The 20,148-nt window shown below is 51.1% G+C and overlaps 1 protein-coding gene across 3 annotated transcripts in view; it reads right to left on the bottom strand.

The window, feature by feature from the left end:
• The window catches only part of ROBO3 (roundabout guidance receptor 3), a 403,271-nt gene that overhangs the window by 110,049 nt on the left and 273,074 nt on the right, over positions 1–20,148 (bottom strand). The window contains exon 1 of one of the 3 annotated variants that reach the window (XM_073657373.1): positions 16,767–17,497. The exons of the other annotated variants lie outside the window; for them this stretch is intronic. Within the exon in view, the coding sequence (XP_073513474.1) occupies positions 16,767–16,833 (67 nt within the window). The 5' untranslated portion in view covers positions 16,834–17,497. Of the gene's footprint in view, positions 1–16,766; positions 17,498–20,148 lie in introns of those variants that run through there. 3 annotated transcript variants of the gene reach the window in all.

Raw genomic sequence — 20,148 nt, forward strand, 5'->3', positions numbered from 1 at the left:
GGAGCTTTAGAAGGAGGATATCCCCTAAACTCTTATTTCAGGTGATGGATGAAATGAAAGTTACTGATTATCTTGTGAAAGTTTTTACACCAACAATTGTCAAACTATAAGAACATTCGTCAAGGCCGGGAAGTCGACAGTTGTGTCCAAAATACGGGTTGGAAAAATACAATGTATTTATTCGAGGAGCGGAGGGAGAAATCAGGGGGTATCCTTGAGTTTCTCACTGGAGTTGGCTCGTTGCAGGGTTCTTTTGGGGATCTGGGCAGAAGCGACAAGTGACTTGTGTCTTATTAAAGAAGTTTTGGAAATGGCTCCAAACAAAAGGGAAATGCAGTATTTTCGTGGAAAAAAAATTGGGCACTTTGCAAAGTGCTTTTTGGGTGGTTTTAGGTGCAGAATGAATCCGTGCAAACAAACCCAAAGATGGATTTTTGTTTTCATGAAGGGCTATGCTCCAAAACTTTTTTCATTGAAAATGAAAACTCCCCGTAGCCAAAATCTTTTGAATTCTACATTATCAATTCCTCCAATCTTCTTGATTTCTTCTTTATTATTCCCTTCTTTTACAGATTATCGATTCCTTCCATGCAATATTCATTTCTTCCATTTATTTTGCATTTCTTCAACACAATACAGATTCAATGAATGGTTGATTTTTTTCTTCTTCGTTATTATTGATGCCTTTTTTACCCTTTGATCTGTGAAGTTTTGCCCCGTTTCCTCTCCATTTCCTTCGTATAACGACTCTGGGTGATAAATACACTTCTCTCATGTAACAGAATCCAATTGAATAAAAGGAGGAATGTGTATCCTTACCTCGGCTCAAGTTCCTAAAATTTATTAGCCTCTAGGACAAGGCTAAAGGAAAGGGGAGGGGGGGGGTCACATAACTTCCAGGTTGGGAAAGTTGAGCCCATTCTTTGACTAAACCCCAGTGTGACAAATAGCTGATCACAGGAGATAGAGAAGCAGAGGCGGGGGAGGGGTGCGCTGGTGGAGGATGCCCCCTGAGCACATTGCTCTGCAGCATGGAGGAGGAGGAGGAGGAGCAGGGGTCCGGGGTTTTGAAGCTTCTGCAGTAGAATATAGATCAGTAATTTGTCTGATCTGCTTCGCTACCTATTGTGCAGGATGCAGGTTTGGGCACATTTTTTTTGGTCTGGTTTCTACCTGGGAACTTTGAGACGTTGCGTGCGGCTCTTTATTTGTGAAGCAGTGGTGGAGGTAATGGTGTAACCTAACGATAAACCGAATAAACGCCATGGACGATGTCACAATGGATGAGGGGGCCACCTTTGCAGGTTTTATTTCTAGCAGATCCCCAGGTAAATGGCAATGTCCCGACGTCCCTGGGCACGGTGCCCACTGTACCTTGCATTGCCACGATATCCAACAGGTGGACTAGGACAACAACGCTAAAGTTCTCCCCCAATCCTTCCCCCATGGAAATACTATAGCCTTATTTCATCCTAAGTGTCGGCTGTTTCCTACTTGTTGGAATCGTCCTTCGATGAAAAAGATGGTCACGGGTGAGTGCCCATCGGTCAAACAAATAATGGAGATGTGTAGAAATAGGAGGACACTTGAGTACTGTGGCAAACAATTAGTACCATTTTATTTAAATACATCATTCAAAATTCTTATAGAGAGTATATAAAAGTTAAAATAGCAGGGGGGGGGTAAGGTGCAAGGTGTCCAAAGCTGGGGAGTACCTTGGGGGGATGGGCAGTATAGAGTAGTCAATTAATCCATATAGTTACTATAGGCTGCGGAGAGTCATCATTAATACATGGAGCAAATAATGGCCAGTAGAAAGCAGAGTTAATACAATATAGTATACAAAGAGACCAGAGCCTAATACAAAAGTATCCTAGCACTGATTAGGAAGGTATAGGTCAAGCCAATTGTCCCTATGGCACATATTTATATAGACTCACCACAAGCCAGCAATATAAAAGGAGCCCACGACCCCACAAGAGAGTCACCAGCAGCGCGACGGGTAAGGACGCGCCCCGACGCGCGTTTCGGCGTTCTTTTTCAAGAGGCAGCACATGGAGATGTGGTGGGCTGTTTCCCCTCACCCCATGTACTCTCAGCTAAGGTGGGTAGCCATGTTTATGGAGGAATCGGCATTAATACTTGTTGGGAAGAATGAGCCACATGGACACTTTTAGGACACAAATATCATCAGCGACTCCCACCTCAATGCATTATCTACTGAAGTCTGCGGTAGTCTAATACCAACCACCTGTCTCATAGAGACGTTCAACAGTCCTTGCTTTACACTGAAGCTCTGCTTGTTCAGATTGGCAACTGTGAATGAGCACAGGATCTTTGGGAAGTCAGATGATTCCACAAAATGATTATACGAGTGACCTACAAAAAAACAGATTATCAGGAAGGTGCGACACCGAGACTACAAAGTCGATAATAAGGGGGATCTGGTATGACGCGCGTCAGCGGGAACGCTGCGGTGATGGGGGGTGGGAGAGTGGCCGTTGTCATTCGCTCTACCCACCCCCAGCCTCATCCACCTAATATCCCCTAAATCCTCAACTCAAAACAAAACTGCTGGAAATTTCTCACTAATGGGGATCAATGTCGGTGCCAATTACGTGGCTGTTCTGGGCACTTAATGAGAATTTATGAGGGTAAAAGCGATTAGTGCGGATACATATTCATGAAAGAAGCGGCGGCTCGGCTGTCAAGACAAATTGCCGCCTGTGACATGAGGCCACGCGCCAAGGACACCGCTCTGGGCACAGTCTTCAGCGACAAGTACAACCGGCCCAAACATGCAGCGATCGAGAAGCCATACTGATAACGAGGGGCAGCGGCTGTAACTATAATGGGGGCAAGTAATAATAATTAGATTTCTATAGCGCCAACATATTCTGCAGCACCGTACAATAAATCGGAGACATGTACAGACAATAGAAACGATACAAAGTAACACAGTTCAACAGTTACAGGAGGAGTGAGGGCCCTGCTGCTCGCAAGGAAATGGGGGGCACAAGACGCAGAACGTACCGTCACGTACAGTCCGACCATCATTATAATAAATAAGGGTTATGATATAAAACTGCAGGATCCGTCATCAGCCAGGATCTGTCTAAGTGTGGTCACCAAGTGCTATTGGATGCATGGAGGGTGTGGAGCACGCTTAAAATGTGGGAGCTGGGAATTAATCGGATCGTCCGGGGTAGTGCATTCCAGAACGCTGGTGCAGCACAAGAGAAGTCTTGGAGACGGAGGTGCGAGGTTCGGATTACGGAGGATGTTAGTCTTAGATCAGCTGCGGAGCGGAGAGCACGGGTAGGGTGATAGACTGAGACAAGAGATGAAGTATAGGGTGGTGCAGAACTGTGGAGAGCTTTCTGGGTAGGCGAGGCAAGTTTGTATTGTATTCTGTAGCGAATGGGTAATCAGTGTAATGACTGGAACAGGTTAGAGGCATTGGTGTAGCGGCTGGACAGAAATACAACCCTGGAAGCTGCATTCAGGATGGTTTGGAGAGGAGAAAGCTTGGTTAGAGGGAGACTGATTAGTAGAGAGTCGCAGTAGTCCAGACGAAAATGAATAAGAGCAACAGTTAGACTATGTTCACACATCATGTTTTTTTCAGTGTTTTTTTGCAGAAGATTTTTATGCAAATTTTCAGCTGCCTTTTGCAGTACCAGCAAAGTCTATGAGAAACCAGTATTCTCTGTTCACACATCATGGGGTTTTTTTTGTTCAGTATTTTGTGCCTTGGTTGGGTTTTTGGAAAATAGAGCATGCCACTTCTTTCTGCATTTATTCAGCGTTTTTTCACCTATAGGAAGTAATGGGTGGTGAAAAAAAAGCAGGTACCATTTTTTTCAGCATTGTTTCAGCATTTTTGATGGCAAAATAGAATGGGTTTCTTTTGTTTTCACAGAATTTTATGTACATGCATAAAAAAAGACAGCAGGACAGTGAAAAAAACGCTGAAAAAACGCATCAAAAAAGCACCAAAACTACGAGAAAAATCTGCACCAAACTTCCCTTGAGAGATAAGGTTTTGCTGCAGATATGTGATGCAAAAAAAACATGATGTGTGAACATAGCCTTAAGAGTTTTAACAGTTTCATAGGTGAGAAAAGCTCGGATTTCTGGAGATGTTTTTAAGATGTAGGTGACATTAACAAGCGAGCGATTGGATATAGGGAATAAAGGAAAGTTCAGTGTCAAATATAACCCCAAGACAGCGAGCGTGCAGCAAAAGATACAGTGAAGGAGCGGTGAAAGAACCAGGAGAGAACAGTGTCCTCGAGCCCGATAGAGCGGAGCATAGTGAGGAGGAGCTGGTGATCCACAGCGTTGAATGCTGCAGAGATCCTGGAGAATCAGCAGGGAGCAGTGACCATTATAAGGCTGTGTGCCCACTATGCGTTTTTTAAGCGGCAATTCCGCAGTAGAAACGCTTAAAAAACTCTTGGTAGAAGGTCTGCCATGTTCCCCAATGATAATCCGCATCAGCTGCGGATTATCGTTGTGGAAAAATCCGCAGCACTACCAATTATTTTGCGGGACAGGAGAGGGAGGAGATCGGGGCTACAGTTACTTTAGATGATATTTTATAACTATGTTATCGCCCAGCTCTCATGGTCATCTGGATGTGCACGGAGTTGGATTGCGGTATTTTTTGCGGTGTGTGTGGGGGAATTTTTGGTCTCTCACATAAGATCAAAGGCAAAGCAGTGCCTGTAACTGTGTAATTCAACCCTCTGTATGGTCCCGTTTTATGGCCGAGAGTCTGTGTTTCAGTTCTTGTGGGTCACTTTACACTTTTTTGTTACTTTCCCCGTCTTTGACACCTCTGACACCCTCCCTGGTGACTCTCCTAACTCTAAAACTGTTACATCTGTCAGGAAGAAAAAGCAAATATCTGTCAAAGTGTCAGCACAGCACTGGGAGACCCTTACCCTAGGCCATCAGGAGAAGTGAGCGGCCATCCCTGGGGTGACATCCTAATAGCTGACATTACATGGACCTTCTCAGCTCCCTCCATGCTCCGGCCACATGGACCTTCTCAGCTCCCTCCATGCTCCGGCCACATGGACCTTCTCAGCTCCCTCCATGCTCCGGACACATGGACCTTCTCAGCTTCCTCCATGCTCCGGACACATGGACCTTCTCAGCTCCCTCCATGCTCCGGACACATGGACCTTCTCAGCTCCCTCCATGCTCCGGCCACATGGACCTTCTCAGCTCCCTCCATGCTCCGGCCACATGGACCTTCTCAGCTCCCTCCATGCTCCAGCCACATGGACCTTCTCAGCTCCCTCCATGCTCTGGACACATGGACCTTCTCAGCTCCCTCCATGCTCCGGACACATGGACCTTCTCAGCTCCCTCCATGCTCCGGCCACATCGACCTTCTCAGCTCCCTCCATGCTCCGGCCACATGGACCTTCTCAGCTCCCTCCATGCTCCGGACACATGGACCTTCTCAGCTCCCTCCATGCTCCGGACACATGAACCTTCTCAGCTCCCTCCATGCTCCGGACACATGGACCTTCTCAGCTCCCTCCATGCTCCGGACACATGGACCTTCTCAGCTCCCTCCATGCTCCGGACACATGGACCTTCTCAGCTCCCTCCATGCTCCGGCCACATGGACCTTCTCAGCTCCCTCTATGCTCCGGACACATGGACCTTCTCAGCTCCCTCCATTAGTCCTGAGACCTCAGCACTGACGTGTCAGTCAGACAGAAAGTCACACACTGGCCCCATCAGGTCGGCAGTCTTGGCCATGGAAGGCTCGGAAATATTAGCAATCAGTCATCACAAATTCCACATGATGAAAGCAACATTGGGTGTTGCCATTTTTTCCTGACTTTGTGTAATAAATGGTGACCACTGTGCCATTCACTTCCATGGACATAATACACGGAGACTGGGGGGTGCAGCGGATGAATGGTGCAAATGTCATATCAGGCGATGCAACTCGGCCATCTTTCTTCTGACGTGTTATTGTGGTTCACGTCCATTTAACTCTAAATGCGGTGATGGCTCCGCGCCACTCTGGTCCTCGCCTCTGTAGCAATTAATAGAGTAAAAGGTGTTGGGGGCAGCAGAGCACAAGTTCATGGGGGCATCACTGCTAATTTAGGCCACAGGGCAGCAACTGTACACACAATCCTGCAAAGATCCCGTGGATTCCTCACATACCTCCGCCTGGTAATCACAGGGCTGCAAAACCCGAGAGAGAAGAGGAAAATAAAACACAGACTGGGAAAGCGATGGCAGCAGGAGAGCGGACGCAGAGAGCATCTATGTGCACCATCTAATCACAATGCGACAGCAAGTACATCTAACCCACAGCACAGACCGCACAGGCCAGGAAGACCCCACAGCACGGATCGCACAGATCAGGGAAAAGACACAGCACGGACCGCACAATCAGGGAGGCCCCACAGCACGGACCGAACAGATCAGGGAGACCACACAGCACGGACCGCACAATCAGGGAGGCCCCACAGCACGGACCGCACAGTCAGGGAAAAGCCACAGCTCGGACCGCACAGTCAGGGAAAAGCCACAGCTCGGACCGCACAGTCAGGGAAAAGCCACAGCTCGGACCGCACAGTCAGGGAAAAGCCACAGCTCGGACCGCACAGTCAGGGAAAAGCCACAGCACGGACCACACAGATCAGGGAAAAGCCACAGCACGGACCGCACAGTCAGGGAAAAGCCACAGCTCGGACCGCACAGTCAGGGAAAAGCCACAGCACGGACCACACAGATCAGGGAAAAGCCACAGCACGGACCGCACAGTCAGGGAAAAGCCACAGTACAGACCACACAGATCAGGGAAAAGCCACAGCACGGACCGCACAGTCAGGGAGACCCCACAGCACGGACCGCACAGTCAGGGAGACCCCACAGCACGGACCGCACAGTCAGGGAGGCCCCACAGCACGGACCGCACAGTCAGGGAGACCCCACAGCACGGACCGCACAGTCAGGGAGACCCCACAGCACGGATCGCACAGATCAGGGAAAAGCCACAGCACAGACTGCACAGTCAGGGAGGCCCCACAACACGGACCGAACAGATCAGGGAGACCACACAGCACGGACCGCACAATCAGGGAGGCCCCACAGCACGGACCGCACAGTCAGGGAAAAGCCACAGCTCGGACCGCACAGTCAGGGAAAAGCCACAGTACAGACCACACAGATCAGGGAAAAGCCACAGCACGGACCGCACAGTCAGGGAGACCCCACAGCACGGACCGCACAGTCAGGGAGACCCCACAGCACGGACCGCACAGTCAGGGAGACCCCACAGCACGGACCGCACAGTCAGGGAGACCCCACAGCACGGACCGCACAGTCAGGGAGACCCCATAGCACGGACCGCACAGATCAGGGAGACCCCACAGAACGGACCGCACAGTCAGGGAGGCTACACCGCACGGACCGCACAGTCAGGGAGGCCACACAGCACGGACCGCACAGTCAGGGAAAAGCCACAGCACAGACCGCACAGTCAGGGAGGCCCCACAGCACAGACCGCACAGTCAGGGAGGCCCCACAACACGGACCACACAGTCAGGGAAAAGCCACAGCTCGGACCGCACAGGCAAGGAAGACCCCACAGCACGGACCGCACAATCAGGGAGGCCCCACAGCACGGACCGCACAGTCAGGGAAAAGCCACAGCTCGGACCGCACAGTCAGGGAAAAGCCACAGCTCGGACCGCACAGTCAGGGAAAAGCCACAGCTCGGACCGCACAGTCAGGGAAAAGCCACAACTCGGACCGCACAGTCAGGGAAAAGCCACAGCTCGGACCGCACAGTCAGGGAAAAGCCACAGCTCGGACCGCACAGTCAGGGAAAAGCCACAGCTCGGACCGCACAGTCAGGGAAAAGCCACAGCTCGGACCGCACAGTCAGGGAAAAGCCACAGCTCGGACCGCACAGTCAGGGAAAAGCCACAGCACAGACCACACAGATCAGGGAAAAGCCACAGCACGGACCGCACAGTCAGGGAGACCCCACAGCACGGACCGCACAGTCAGGGAGACCCCACAGCACGGACCGCACAGTCAGGGAGACCCCACAGCACGGACCGCACAGTCAGGGAGACCCCACAGCACGGACCGCACAGTCAGGGAGACCCCACAGCACGGACCGCACAGTCAGGGAGACCCCACAGCACGGACCGCACAGTCAGGGAGACCCCACAGCACGGACCGCACAGTCAGGGAGACCCAACAGCACGGACCGCACAGTCAGGGAGACGCCACAGCACGGACCGCACAGTCAGGGAGGCCACACCGAACGGACCGCACAGTCAGGGAGGCCCCACAGCACAGACCGCACAGATCAAGAAGACCCCACAGCACGGACCGCACAGGCCAGGAAGACCCCACAGCACGGACCACACAGTCAGGGAAAAGCCACAGCTCGGACCGTACAGGCAAGGAAGACCCCACAGCACGGACCGCACAGTCAGGGAGGCCACACAGCACGGACCGCACAGGCCAGGAAGACCCCACAGCACGGACCGCATAGTCAGGGAGGCCCCACAGCACGGACCGCACAGGTCAGGGAGACCCCACAGCAAGGACCGCACAGTCAGGGAGGCCACACAGCACGGACCGCACAGGCCAGGGAGACCCCACAGCACGGACCGCACAGATCAAGGAGACCCCACAGCACGGACCGCAGAGTCAGGGAAGCCACACAGCACGGACCGCACAGTCAGGGAGGCCCCACAGCACGGACCGCACAGTCAGGCAGGCCCCACAGCACGGACCGCACAGTCAGGCAGGCCCCACAGCACGGACCGCACAGTCAGGGAGGCCCCACAGCACGGACCGCACAGTCAGGGAGGCCCCACAGCACGGACCGCACAGTCAGGGAGGCCCCACAGCACGGACCGCACAGTCAGGGAGGCCCCACAGCACGGACCGCACAGTCAGGGAGGCCCCACAGCACGGACCGCACAGTCAGGGAGGCCCCACAGCACGGACCGCACAGTCAGGGAGGCCCCACAGCACGGACCGCACAGGTCAGAGAGACCCCACAACAAGGACAGCACAGATCAGGGAAGACCCCACAGCACGGACTGCACAGGTCAGGGAGACATCATAGCATGGACCGCACAGGTCAGGGGAGACCCCACAGCACAGACCGCATAGGTCAGGGGAGAACCCACAGCACAGTCCACACAGGTCAGGGGATGACCCAAAGCAAGGTCCGCACAGGTCAGGGAGACCCCATAGCACGGACTGGACAGGTCAGGGAGACCACACAGAATTAATCGCATAGGTCAGGGGAGACCCCACAGCACAGTCCGCACTGGTGAGGGGAGGACCCAAAGCAAGGTCCGCACAGGTCAGGGAGGCCCCACAGTACGGACCGGACAGGTTGGGGGAGATGCCCCAGCACGGCTTGACAGGTCAGGGAGACCCCACAGCACGAACCGCACAGGTCAGGGAGACCCCACAGCACGGACCGCACAGGTCAGGGAGACCCCACAGCACGGACCGCACAGGTCAGGGAGACCCCACAGCACGGACCGCACAGGTCAGGGAGACCCCACAGCACGGACCGCACAGGTCAGGGAGACCCCACAGCACGGACCGCACAGGTCAGGGAGACCCCACAGCACGGACCGCACAGGTCAGGGAGACCCCACAGCACGGACCGCACAGGTCAGGGAGACCCCACAGCACGGACCGCACAGGTCAGGGAGACCCCACAGCACGGACCGCACAGGTCAGGGAGACCCCACAGCACGGACCGCACAGGTCAGGGAGACCCCACAGCACGGACCGCACAGGTCAGGGAGACCCCACAGCACGGACCGCACAGGTCAGGGAGACCCCACAGCACGGACCGCACAGGTCAGGGAGACCCCACAGCACGGACCGCACAGGTCAGGGAGACCCCACAGCACGGACCGCACAGGTCAGGGAGACCCCACAGCACGGACCGCACAGATCAGGGAGAACCCACAGGTCAGGGGACAATGCCTTGCGAAGTATATTAAGGTTTATGTTATATATACTCAGTGCTGTACAAACAGCTTAGCTCTTGACCACAAAAGGTCAATGACCCAACAAAGTATACACATTAGATCCCTACTGAAATGGAGAGCACACAGAGGACTTCCAATATACTCAGCGCTATACACACTGACCTCTACAATATACTCAGCACTATACACACTGACGTATACAATATACTCAGCACTATACACACTGACGTATACAATATACTCAGCACTATACACACTGACCTCTACAATATACTCAGCACTATACACACTGACGTATACAATATACTCAGCACTATACACACTGACGTATACAATATACTCAGCACTATACACACTGACGTATACAATATACTCAGCACTATACACACTGACCTCTACAATATACTCAGCACTATACACACTGACCTCTACAATATACTCAGCACTATACACACTGACGTATACAATATACTCAGCACTATACACACTGACCTCTACAATATACTCAGCGCTATACACACTGACCTCTACAATATACTCAGCACTATACACACTGACCTCTACAATATACTCAGCACTATACACACTGACCTCTACAATATACTCAGCACTATACACACTGACGTATACAATATACTCAGCACTATACACACTGACCTCTACAATATACTCAGCACTATACACACTGACCTCTACAATATACTCAGCACTATACACACTGACCTCTACAATATACTCAGCACTATACACACTGACCTCTACAATATACTCAGCACTATACACACTGGTTCTCTCTGTATACTCAGCACTATACACACTGGTTCTCTCTGTATACTCAGCACTATACACACTGGTTCTCTCTGTATACTCAGCACTATACGCACTGGTTCGCTCTGTATACTCAGCACTATACACACTGGTTCGCTCTGTATACTCAGCACTATACGCACTGGTTCTCGCTGTATACTCAGCACTATACGCACTGGTTCGCTCTGTATACTCAGCACTATACACACTGGTTCTCTCTGTATACTCAGCACTATACGCACTGGTTCTCTCTGTATACTCAGCACTATACGCACTGGTTCGCTCTGTATACTCAGCACTATACACACTGGTTCGCTCTGCATACTCAGCACTATACACACTGGTTCTCTCTGTATACTCAGCACTATACGCACTGGTTCTCTCTGTATACTCAGCACTATACACACTGGTTCTCTCTGTATACTCAGCACTATACACACTGGTTCTCTCTGTATACTCAGCACTATACACACTGGTTCTCTCTGTATACTCAGCACTATACGCACTGGTTCGCTCTGTATACTCAGCACTATACGCACTGGTTCGCTCTGTATACTCAGCACTATACGCACTGGTTCGCTCTGTATACTCAGCACTATACACACTGGTTCTCTCTGTATACTCAGCACTATACGCACTGGTTCTCTCTGTATACTCAGCACTATACGCACTGGTTCTCTCTGAATACTCAGCACTATACACACTGGTTCTCTCTGTATACTCAGCACTATACACACTGGTTCTCTCTGTATACTCAGCACTATACACACTGGTTCTCTCTGTATACTCAGCACTATACTCACTGGTTCTCTCAGTATACTCAGCACTATACTCACTGGTTCTCTCTGTATACTCAGCACTATACTCACTGGTTCGCTCTGTATACTCAGCACTATACACACTGGTTCTCTCTGTATACTCAGCACTATACACACTGGTTCTCTCTGTATACTCAGCACTATACACACTTGTTCTCTCTGTATACTCAGCACTATACGCACTGGTTGTCTCTGTATACTCAGCACTATACGCACTGGTTGTCTCTGTATACTCAGCACTATACGCACTGGTTGTCTCTGTATACTCAGCACTATACGCACTGGTTCTCTCTGTATACTCAGCACTATACGCACTGGTTCTCTCTGTATACTCAGCACTATACGCACTGGTTCTCTCTGTATACTCAGCACTATACGCACTGGTTCTCTCTGTATACTCAGCACTATACGCACTGGTTCGCTCTGTATACTCAGCACTATACACACTGGTTCTCTCTGTATACTCAGCACTATACGCACTGGTTCTCTCTGTATACTCAGCACTATACGCACTGGTTCTCTCTGTATACTCAGCACTATACGCACTGGTTCTCTCTGTATACTCAGCACTATACACACTGGTTCTCTCTGTATACTCAGCACTATACACACTGGTTCTCTCTGTATACTCAGCACTATACACACTGGTTCTCTCTGTATACTCAGCACTATACACACTGGTTCTCTCTGTATACTCAGCACTATACATACTGGTTCGCTCTGTATACTCAGCACTATACACACTGGTTCGCTCTGTATACTCTGCACTATACACACTGGTTCTCTCTGTATACTCAGCACTATACACACTGGTTCTCTCTGTATACTCAGCACTATACGCACTGGTTCTCTCTGTATACTCAGCACTATACGCACTGGTTCTCTCTGTATACTCAGCACTATACTCACTGGTTCTCTCTGTATACTCAGCACTATACTCACTGGTTCTCTCTGTATACTCAGCACTATACCCACTGGTTCTCTCTGTATACTCAGCACTATACACACTGGTTCTCTCTGTATACTCAGCACTATACACACTGGTTCTCTCTGTATACTCAGCACTATACATACTGGTTCGCTCTGTATACTCAGCACTATACACACTGGTTCGCTCTGTATACTCAGCACTATACACACTGGTTCTCTCTGTATACTCAGCACTATACACACTGGTTCTCTCTGTATACTCAGCACTATACGCACTGGTTCTCTCTGTATACTCAGCACTATACGCACTGGTTCTCTCTGTATACTCAGCACTATACTCACTGGTTCTCTCTGTATACTCAGCACTATACCCACTGGTTCTCTCTGTATACTCAGCACTATACACACTGGTTCTCTCTGTATACTCAGCACTATACACACTGGTTCTCTCTGTATACTCAGCACTATACACACTGGTTCTCTCTGTATACTCAGCACTATACACACTGGTTCTCTCTGTATACTCAGCACTATACACACTGGTTCTCTCTGTATACTCAGCACTATACATACTGGTTCTCTCTGTATACTCAGCACTATACACACTGGTTCTCTCTGTATACTCAGCACTATACTCACTGGTTCTCTCTGTATACTCAGCACTATACCCACTGGTTCTCTCTGTATACTCAGCACTATACCCACTGGTTCTCTCTGTATACTCAGCACTATACACACTGGTTCTCTCTGTATACTCAGCACTATACTCACTGGTTCTCTCTGTATACTCAGCACTATACCCACTGGTTCTCTCTGTATACTCAGCACTATACACACTGGTTCTCTCTGTATACTCAGCACTATACACACTGGTTCTCTCTGTATACTCAGCACTATACACACTGGTTCTCTCTGTATACTCAGCACTATACGCACTGGTTCTCTCTGTATACTCAGCACTATACGCACTGGTTCTCTCTGTATACTCAGCACTATACACACTGGTTCTCTCTGTATACTCAGCACTATACACACTGGTTCTCTCTGTATACTCAGCACTATACACACTGGTTCGCTCTGTATACTCAGCACTATACACACTGGTTCTCTCTGTATACTCAGCACTATACACACTGGTTCTCTCTGTATACTCAGCACTATACACACTGGTTCTCTCTGTATACTCAGCACTATACACACTGGTTCTCTCTGTATACTCAGCACTATACATACTGGTTCGCTCTGTATACTCAGCACTATACACACTGGTTCGCTCTGTATACTCAGCACTATACACACTGGTTCGCTCTGTATACTCTGCACTATACACACTGGTTCTCTCTGTATACTCAGCACTATACGCACTGGTTCGCTCTGTATACTCAGCACTATACACACTGGTTCGCTCTGTATACTCTGCACTATACACACTGGTTCTCTCTGTATACTCAGCACTATACACACTGGTTCTCTCTGTATACTCAGCACTATACACACTGGTTCTCTCTGTATACTCAGCACTATACGCACTGGTTCGCTCTGTATACTCAGCACTATACGCACTGGTTCGCTCTGTATACTCTGCACACACCAGTGCGTATAGTGCCGGTGTGCAGCGGTGGCCGCAGGTCTCTATCTAGGGTGTAATAACGGCGGTGTCTTATACCACATGTGCGAACAGCGACAGAGCAATATCTGCACCAGAGTGAACTCCACGTGTCCACACCTCCGCTGGTGCCGTATACAGTCATCCCACCATACCATACTCTGTACTGTACACACCGGTCCTCCCTATATACTCTGTACTGTACACACCGATCCTCCCTATATACTCTACACTGTACACACCGGTCCTCCCTATATACTCTGTGCTGAACACACCGGTCCTCCCTATATACTCTGCACTGTACACACCGGTCCTCCCTATATACTCTGCACTGTACACACCGGTCCTCCCTATATACTCTGCACTGTACACACCGGTCCTCCCTATATACTCTGCACTGTACACACCGGTCCTCCCTATATACTCTGCACTGTACACACCGGTCCTCCCTATATACTCTGTGCTGAACACACCGGTCCTCCCTATATACTCTGTGCTGTACACCCGGGCCTCCCTATATACTCTGTGCTGAACACACCGGTCCTCCCTATATACTCTGTGCTGTACACCCGGGCCTCCCTATATACTCTGTGCTGAACACACCGGTCCTCCCTATATACTCTGTGCTGTACACCCAGGCCTCCCTATATACTCTGTGCTGTACACCCGGGCCTCCCTATATACTCTGCGCTGTACACACCGGTCCTCCCTATATACTCTGCGCTGTACACCCGGGCCTCCCTATATACTCTGCGCTGTACACACCGGTCCTCCCTATATACTCTGCACTGTACACACCGGTCCTCCCTATATTACATCTGCACTGTACACACCGGTCCTCCCTATATACTCTGCACTGTACACACCGGTCCTCCCTATATACTCTGCGCTGTACACACCGGTCCTCCCTATATACTCTGCGCTGTACACACCGGTCCTCCCTATATACTCTGCGCTGTACACACCGGTCCTCCCTATATACTCTGCGCTGTACACACCGGACCTCCCTATTTACTCTGCACTGTACACACCGGTCCTCCCTATACACTCTGTGCTGTACACACCGGTCCTTACAGCTGCATTGCTTTCACCAGTGCAGCCGGTACACACACGCGATGAAGTGATTGGCATCGGGTCCCAGCGCCTCCACCCCGACAGCTGAGCCCCCAAACATCGTCAATTCAACAACAAGAGGAGCAAAGAAAAAAAGTTACTGAGACATCAGCACAAGATAAGTCCAGAGAACCAGCAGATAAACCCCTTCCTGACAGGACACAGACCTGGACACCTAAACCACCTCCTGACAGGGCACAAACCACCTCCTGACAGGGCACAAACCACCTCCTGACAGGGCACAGACCAGGGCACCTAAACCACCTCCTGACAGGGCACAGACCAGGGCACCTAAACCACCTCCTGACAGGGCACAGACCAGGGCACAAACCACCTCCTGACAGGGCACAAACCACCTCCTGACAGAGCACAAACCACCTCCTGACAGGGCACAGACCAGGGCACCTAAACCACCTCCTGACAAGACACAGACCTCGGCACCTAAACCACCTCCTGACAGGGCACAAACCAGGGCACAAACCACCTCCTGACAGGGCACAGACCAGGGCACCTAAACCACCTCCTGACAAGACACAGACCTCGGCACCTAAACCACCTCCTGACAGGGCACAGGCCTGGACACCTAAACCCCCTCCTGACAGGGCACAGTCCAGGGCACAAACCACCTCCTGACAGGGCACAGACCAGGGCACCTAAACCACCTCCTGACAAGACACAGACCTCGGCACCTAAACCCCCTCCTGACTGGGCACAGACCTGGGCACCTAAACCACCTCCTGACAGGGCACAGACCAGGGCACAAACCCCCTCCTGACAGGGCACAGACGAGGGCACAAACCTCCTCCTGACAGGGCACAGACCTGGACACCTAAACCACCTCCTGACAAGACACAGACTTGGGCACCTAAACCACCTCCTGACAGGGCACAGACCTGGGCACCTAAACCACCTCCTGACAGGGCACAGACCTGGGCACCTAAACCACCTCCTGACAGGGCACAGACTTGGGCACCTAAACCACCTCCTGACAGGGCACAGACCTGGGCACCTAAACCCCCTCCTGACAGGACACAGACTTGGGCACCTAAACCACCTCCTGACAGGGCACAGACCTGGACACCTAAACCACCTCCTGACAAGACACAGACTTGGGCACCTAAACCACCTCCTGACAGGGCACAGACCTGGGCACCTAAACCACCTCCTGACAGGGCACAGACCTGGACACATAAACCACCTCCTGACAGGGCACAGGCCACCTCCTGACAGGGCACAGACCAGGGCACCTAAACCACCTCCTGACAGGGCACAAACCCCCTCCTGACAGGGCACAAACCACCTCCTGACAGGGCACAGACCTGGGCACCTAAACCTCCTGACAGGGCACATAAACCACCTCCTGACAAGGCACAGACCTGGGCAGCATCTGAGGCATCTGCCCTCACGGGAAAAGTTGATTCCGGTCTCCTCCTAGGTCCGGGCTGCTGCTGGCACATGTCGGGCACTTACCTAGCGCAGGGCAGACGAGCAGAGCAGGCACAATCCACAGCAGGCTGGGCTGACACAGAAGCCGCATCTTCTGCTCCTCAGTAATCCAGTCCAGTAGATCTGCTGCTGGTGGTCACTTGCCCCCCTGCCCCATCCATGCAGGTCCCGGGTGTGGAGCTCTGGGTCCCGGGTGTGGAGCTCTGGGTCCCGGGTGTGGAGCTCTGGGTCCCGGGTGTGGAGCTCTGGGTCCCGGGTGTGGAGCTCTGGGTCCCGGGTGCTGCCCCTCTCTCTCGGGCAGGAGCATGAGCGCTGCCTCCAGTCACACACTGCAGCTCCTCTCCAGCACACAGTGACTCCCCTCACCCAGAGCTCAGCAATCCCCTCACCATTGTGTCAGGGAGCCCACCTCCTCCCCCTGCATGCATTTAAAGGCACAGGCACCTGCAGCCTCACAGCACAGGAGCTGCTGCTGCGCTCTTCATTCGTTCATTTCTTTCTAGTTTGCACTGTTTTGCATTGATTTTCACTGCTGTCGCTCACAGTCTACACTCAGAGGCTGCAGGCTGACATTATCGGTCGATCTAGTAATATCTGTGTGATTCCAGGTCTGGAGGGGATCTGCTCTTCTCTGCAGCTCATGCCATGCACTTTACACTGATGTTAGGTCCTGGTGCACACTGTAGCTGGTGTCCTGCACGTTGTACAATCAGTGATTACTGTGTCACTGGTGACTTTTCCCGTGTGACGGGACAGATCGTGCGCAGCGCGGGCTCTGAGGATGGATGGAGCCCTGCACTGACAGCAGCAGAAACAGCGACATCTACAGGCCGCACGGGGGATGACAGAGTGACAAGGGGCTGGTGTGCAGAGATCGAGCTGCTGCTGCTGCTGCAGGGTCCAGCATTTATAGAGGGAAAAGAATTAGCCAATCAGAAGGACACCTGTGCTCTGTCAGTGACATATGCGGAAAGTCTGCGATGTATTGTGGGATACTACTATAGTCACCAACTTACTGACATTATATTTTACTGACTGTTATGCCCAGTGGTGTAACTACAGTCCAATGGGCCCCAGTGCAAACTTTGGACCTGGGCCCCCACCTGCATGTTGGTCAGATGTATGAGCCCTTGTAGCGTTCTGGATCCTATAAAGACATACGTGTTCACCCCCATGTAACAATGTCCCCGTCCTGGCTCCTTGTAATACTCTCCCCCATTCTGGGCCCTTTCCAGCAATAATGCCCTATGCTATAACATTTCCCCAACCCTGAGCCCATTCCTGGTACAATGGTATTTTGTCCCCATCCTGGCATATTGTCCCCCCATCTTGAAATAATGCCCCCATCCTGGTATATTGGCCCCATTCCTGGTATATTGGGTAAATTGTCACCCATCCTGGCATAATACCCCAATCCTGGCATAATGCCCCCCATCTTGGTATATTGCTCCCATCCTCGTAAATTGTCCCTATCCTGGCATATTGTCCCCCATCCTGGTAAATTGCCCCCATCCTGGCATATTGTCCCCCATCCTGGTATATTGTCCCCCATCCTGCTATATTGTCCCCATCCTGGTATATTGTTACCCATCTTGGCATAATACCCCAATCATGGCATAATGCCCCCCATCTTGGTATATTGCTCCCATCCTGGTATATTGTCCCCCATCCTGGCATATTGTCCCTCATCCTGGTATATTGTCCCCCATCTTGGCATAATACCCCAATCATGGCATAATGCCCCCCATCTTGGTATATTGCTCCCATCCTGGTATATTGTCCCCCATCCTGGCATATTGTCCCCCATCTTGGCATAATACCCCAATCATGGCATAATGCCCCCCATCTTGGTATATTGCTCCCATCCTGGTATATTGTCCCCCATCCTGGCATATTGTCCCCATCCTGGTATATTGTCACCCATCTTGGCATAATACCCCAATCATGGCATAATGCCCCCCATCTTGGTATATTGCTCCCATCCTGGTATATTGTCCCCCATCCTGGCATATTGTCCCTCATCCTGGTATATTATCCCCCATCTTGGCATAATACCCCAATCATGGCATAATGCCCCCCATCTTGGTATATTGCTCCCATCCTGGTATATTGTCCCCCATCCTGGCATATTGTCCCCCCATCTTGAAATAATGCCCCCATCCTGGTATATTGGCCCCATTCCTGGTATATTGGGTAAATTGTCACCCATCCTGGCATAATACCCCAATCCTGGCATAATGCCCCCCATCTTGGTATATTGCTCCCATCCTGGTAAATTGTCCCTATCCTGGCATATTGTCCCCCATCCTGGTAAATTGCCCCCATCCTGGCATATTGACCCCATCCTGGCATATTGTCCCCCATCCTGGTATATTGTCCCCCATCCTGCTATATTGTCCCCATCCTGGTATATTGTCACCCATCTTGGCATAATGCCCCCCATCTTGGTATATTGCTCCCATCCTGGTATATTGTCCCCCATCCTGGCATATTGTCCCTCATCCTGGTATATTGTCCCCCATCTTGGCATAATACCCCAATCATGGCATAATGCCCCCCATCTTGGTATATTGCTCCCATCCTGGTATATTGTCCCCCATCCTGGCATATTGTCCCTCATCCTGGTATATTGTCCCCCATCTTGGCATAATACCCCAATCATGGCATAATGCCCCCCATCTTGGTATATTGCTCCCATCCTGGTATATTGTCCCCCATCCTGGCATATTGTCCCCATCCTGGTATATTGTCACCCATCTTGGCATAATACCCCAATCATGGCATAATGCCCCCCATCTTGGTATATTGCTCCCATCCTGATAAATTGTCCCTATCCTGGCATATTGTCCCCATCCTGCTATAATGTCTTTCCTCGTCATATCCAGTGACGAGGGCAGACATCATCCGGCAGCTACATGTAATCACTGCAGATCACTAGAAGTAATCGGATGGCACAGAAAATCACATCATCCAGCGTGTAAATTCTGCTCATCCTGGGCCTCCTGGTTCTTGAGTGAAGACTGACAACATTGCATAACATGGCGTTCTATCACCCGGCATCTGTTACCAGATTACTGTACTGGATGATGGGTAAGGGGTGACATTTACGGTATTGAGGATAGTTGGTCATTTTCTTTATCGGAGACATATTCTTGGATATTTTTCGCCATCACTTTCCTATCACTTGACGCCCATGTGCCCAATATCCTGCCACCCTCCACCGGCCCCGGGGGAACAATCGCTTTCTTATCCTTGTTATTTTTAATTAACAATCAGCCCGGTAAGAAACGTTCTTCCTTCTGGTGTAAATTGGCAAAATGTTTATCCACAGTGACAGCTGAGACCCCCGGACCCCCAACCAGAGGAAGAGGGGTTAACCTCATAATCACCGCAGTCATATTACAGG

The sequence above is a fragment of the Phyllobates terribilis genome, unplaced genomic scaffold, assembly GCF_046119375.1.
Source record: "Phyllobates terribilis strain yellow unplaced genomic scaffold, ASM4611937v1 Scaffold_12__6_contigs__length_324123572, whole genome shotgun sequence".
NCBI lineage: Eukaryota > Metazoa > Chordata > Amphibia > Anura > Dendrobatidae > Phyllobates > Phyllobates terribilis.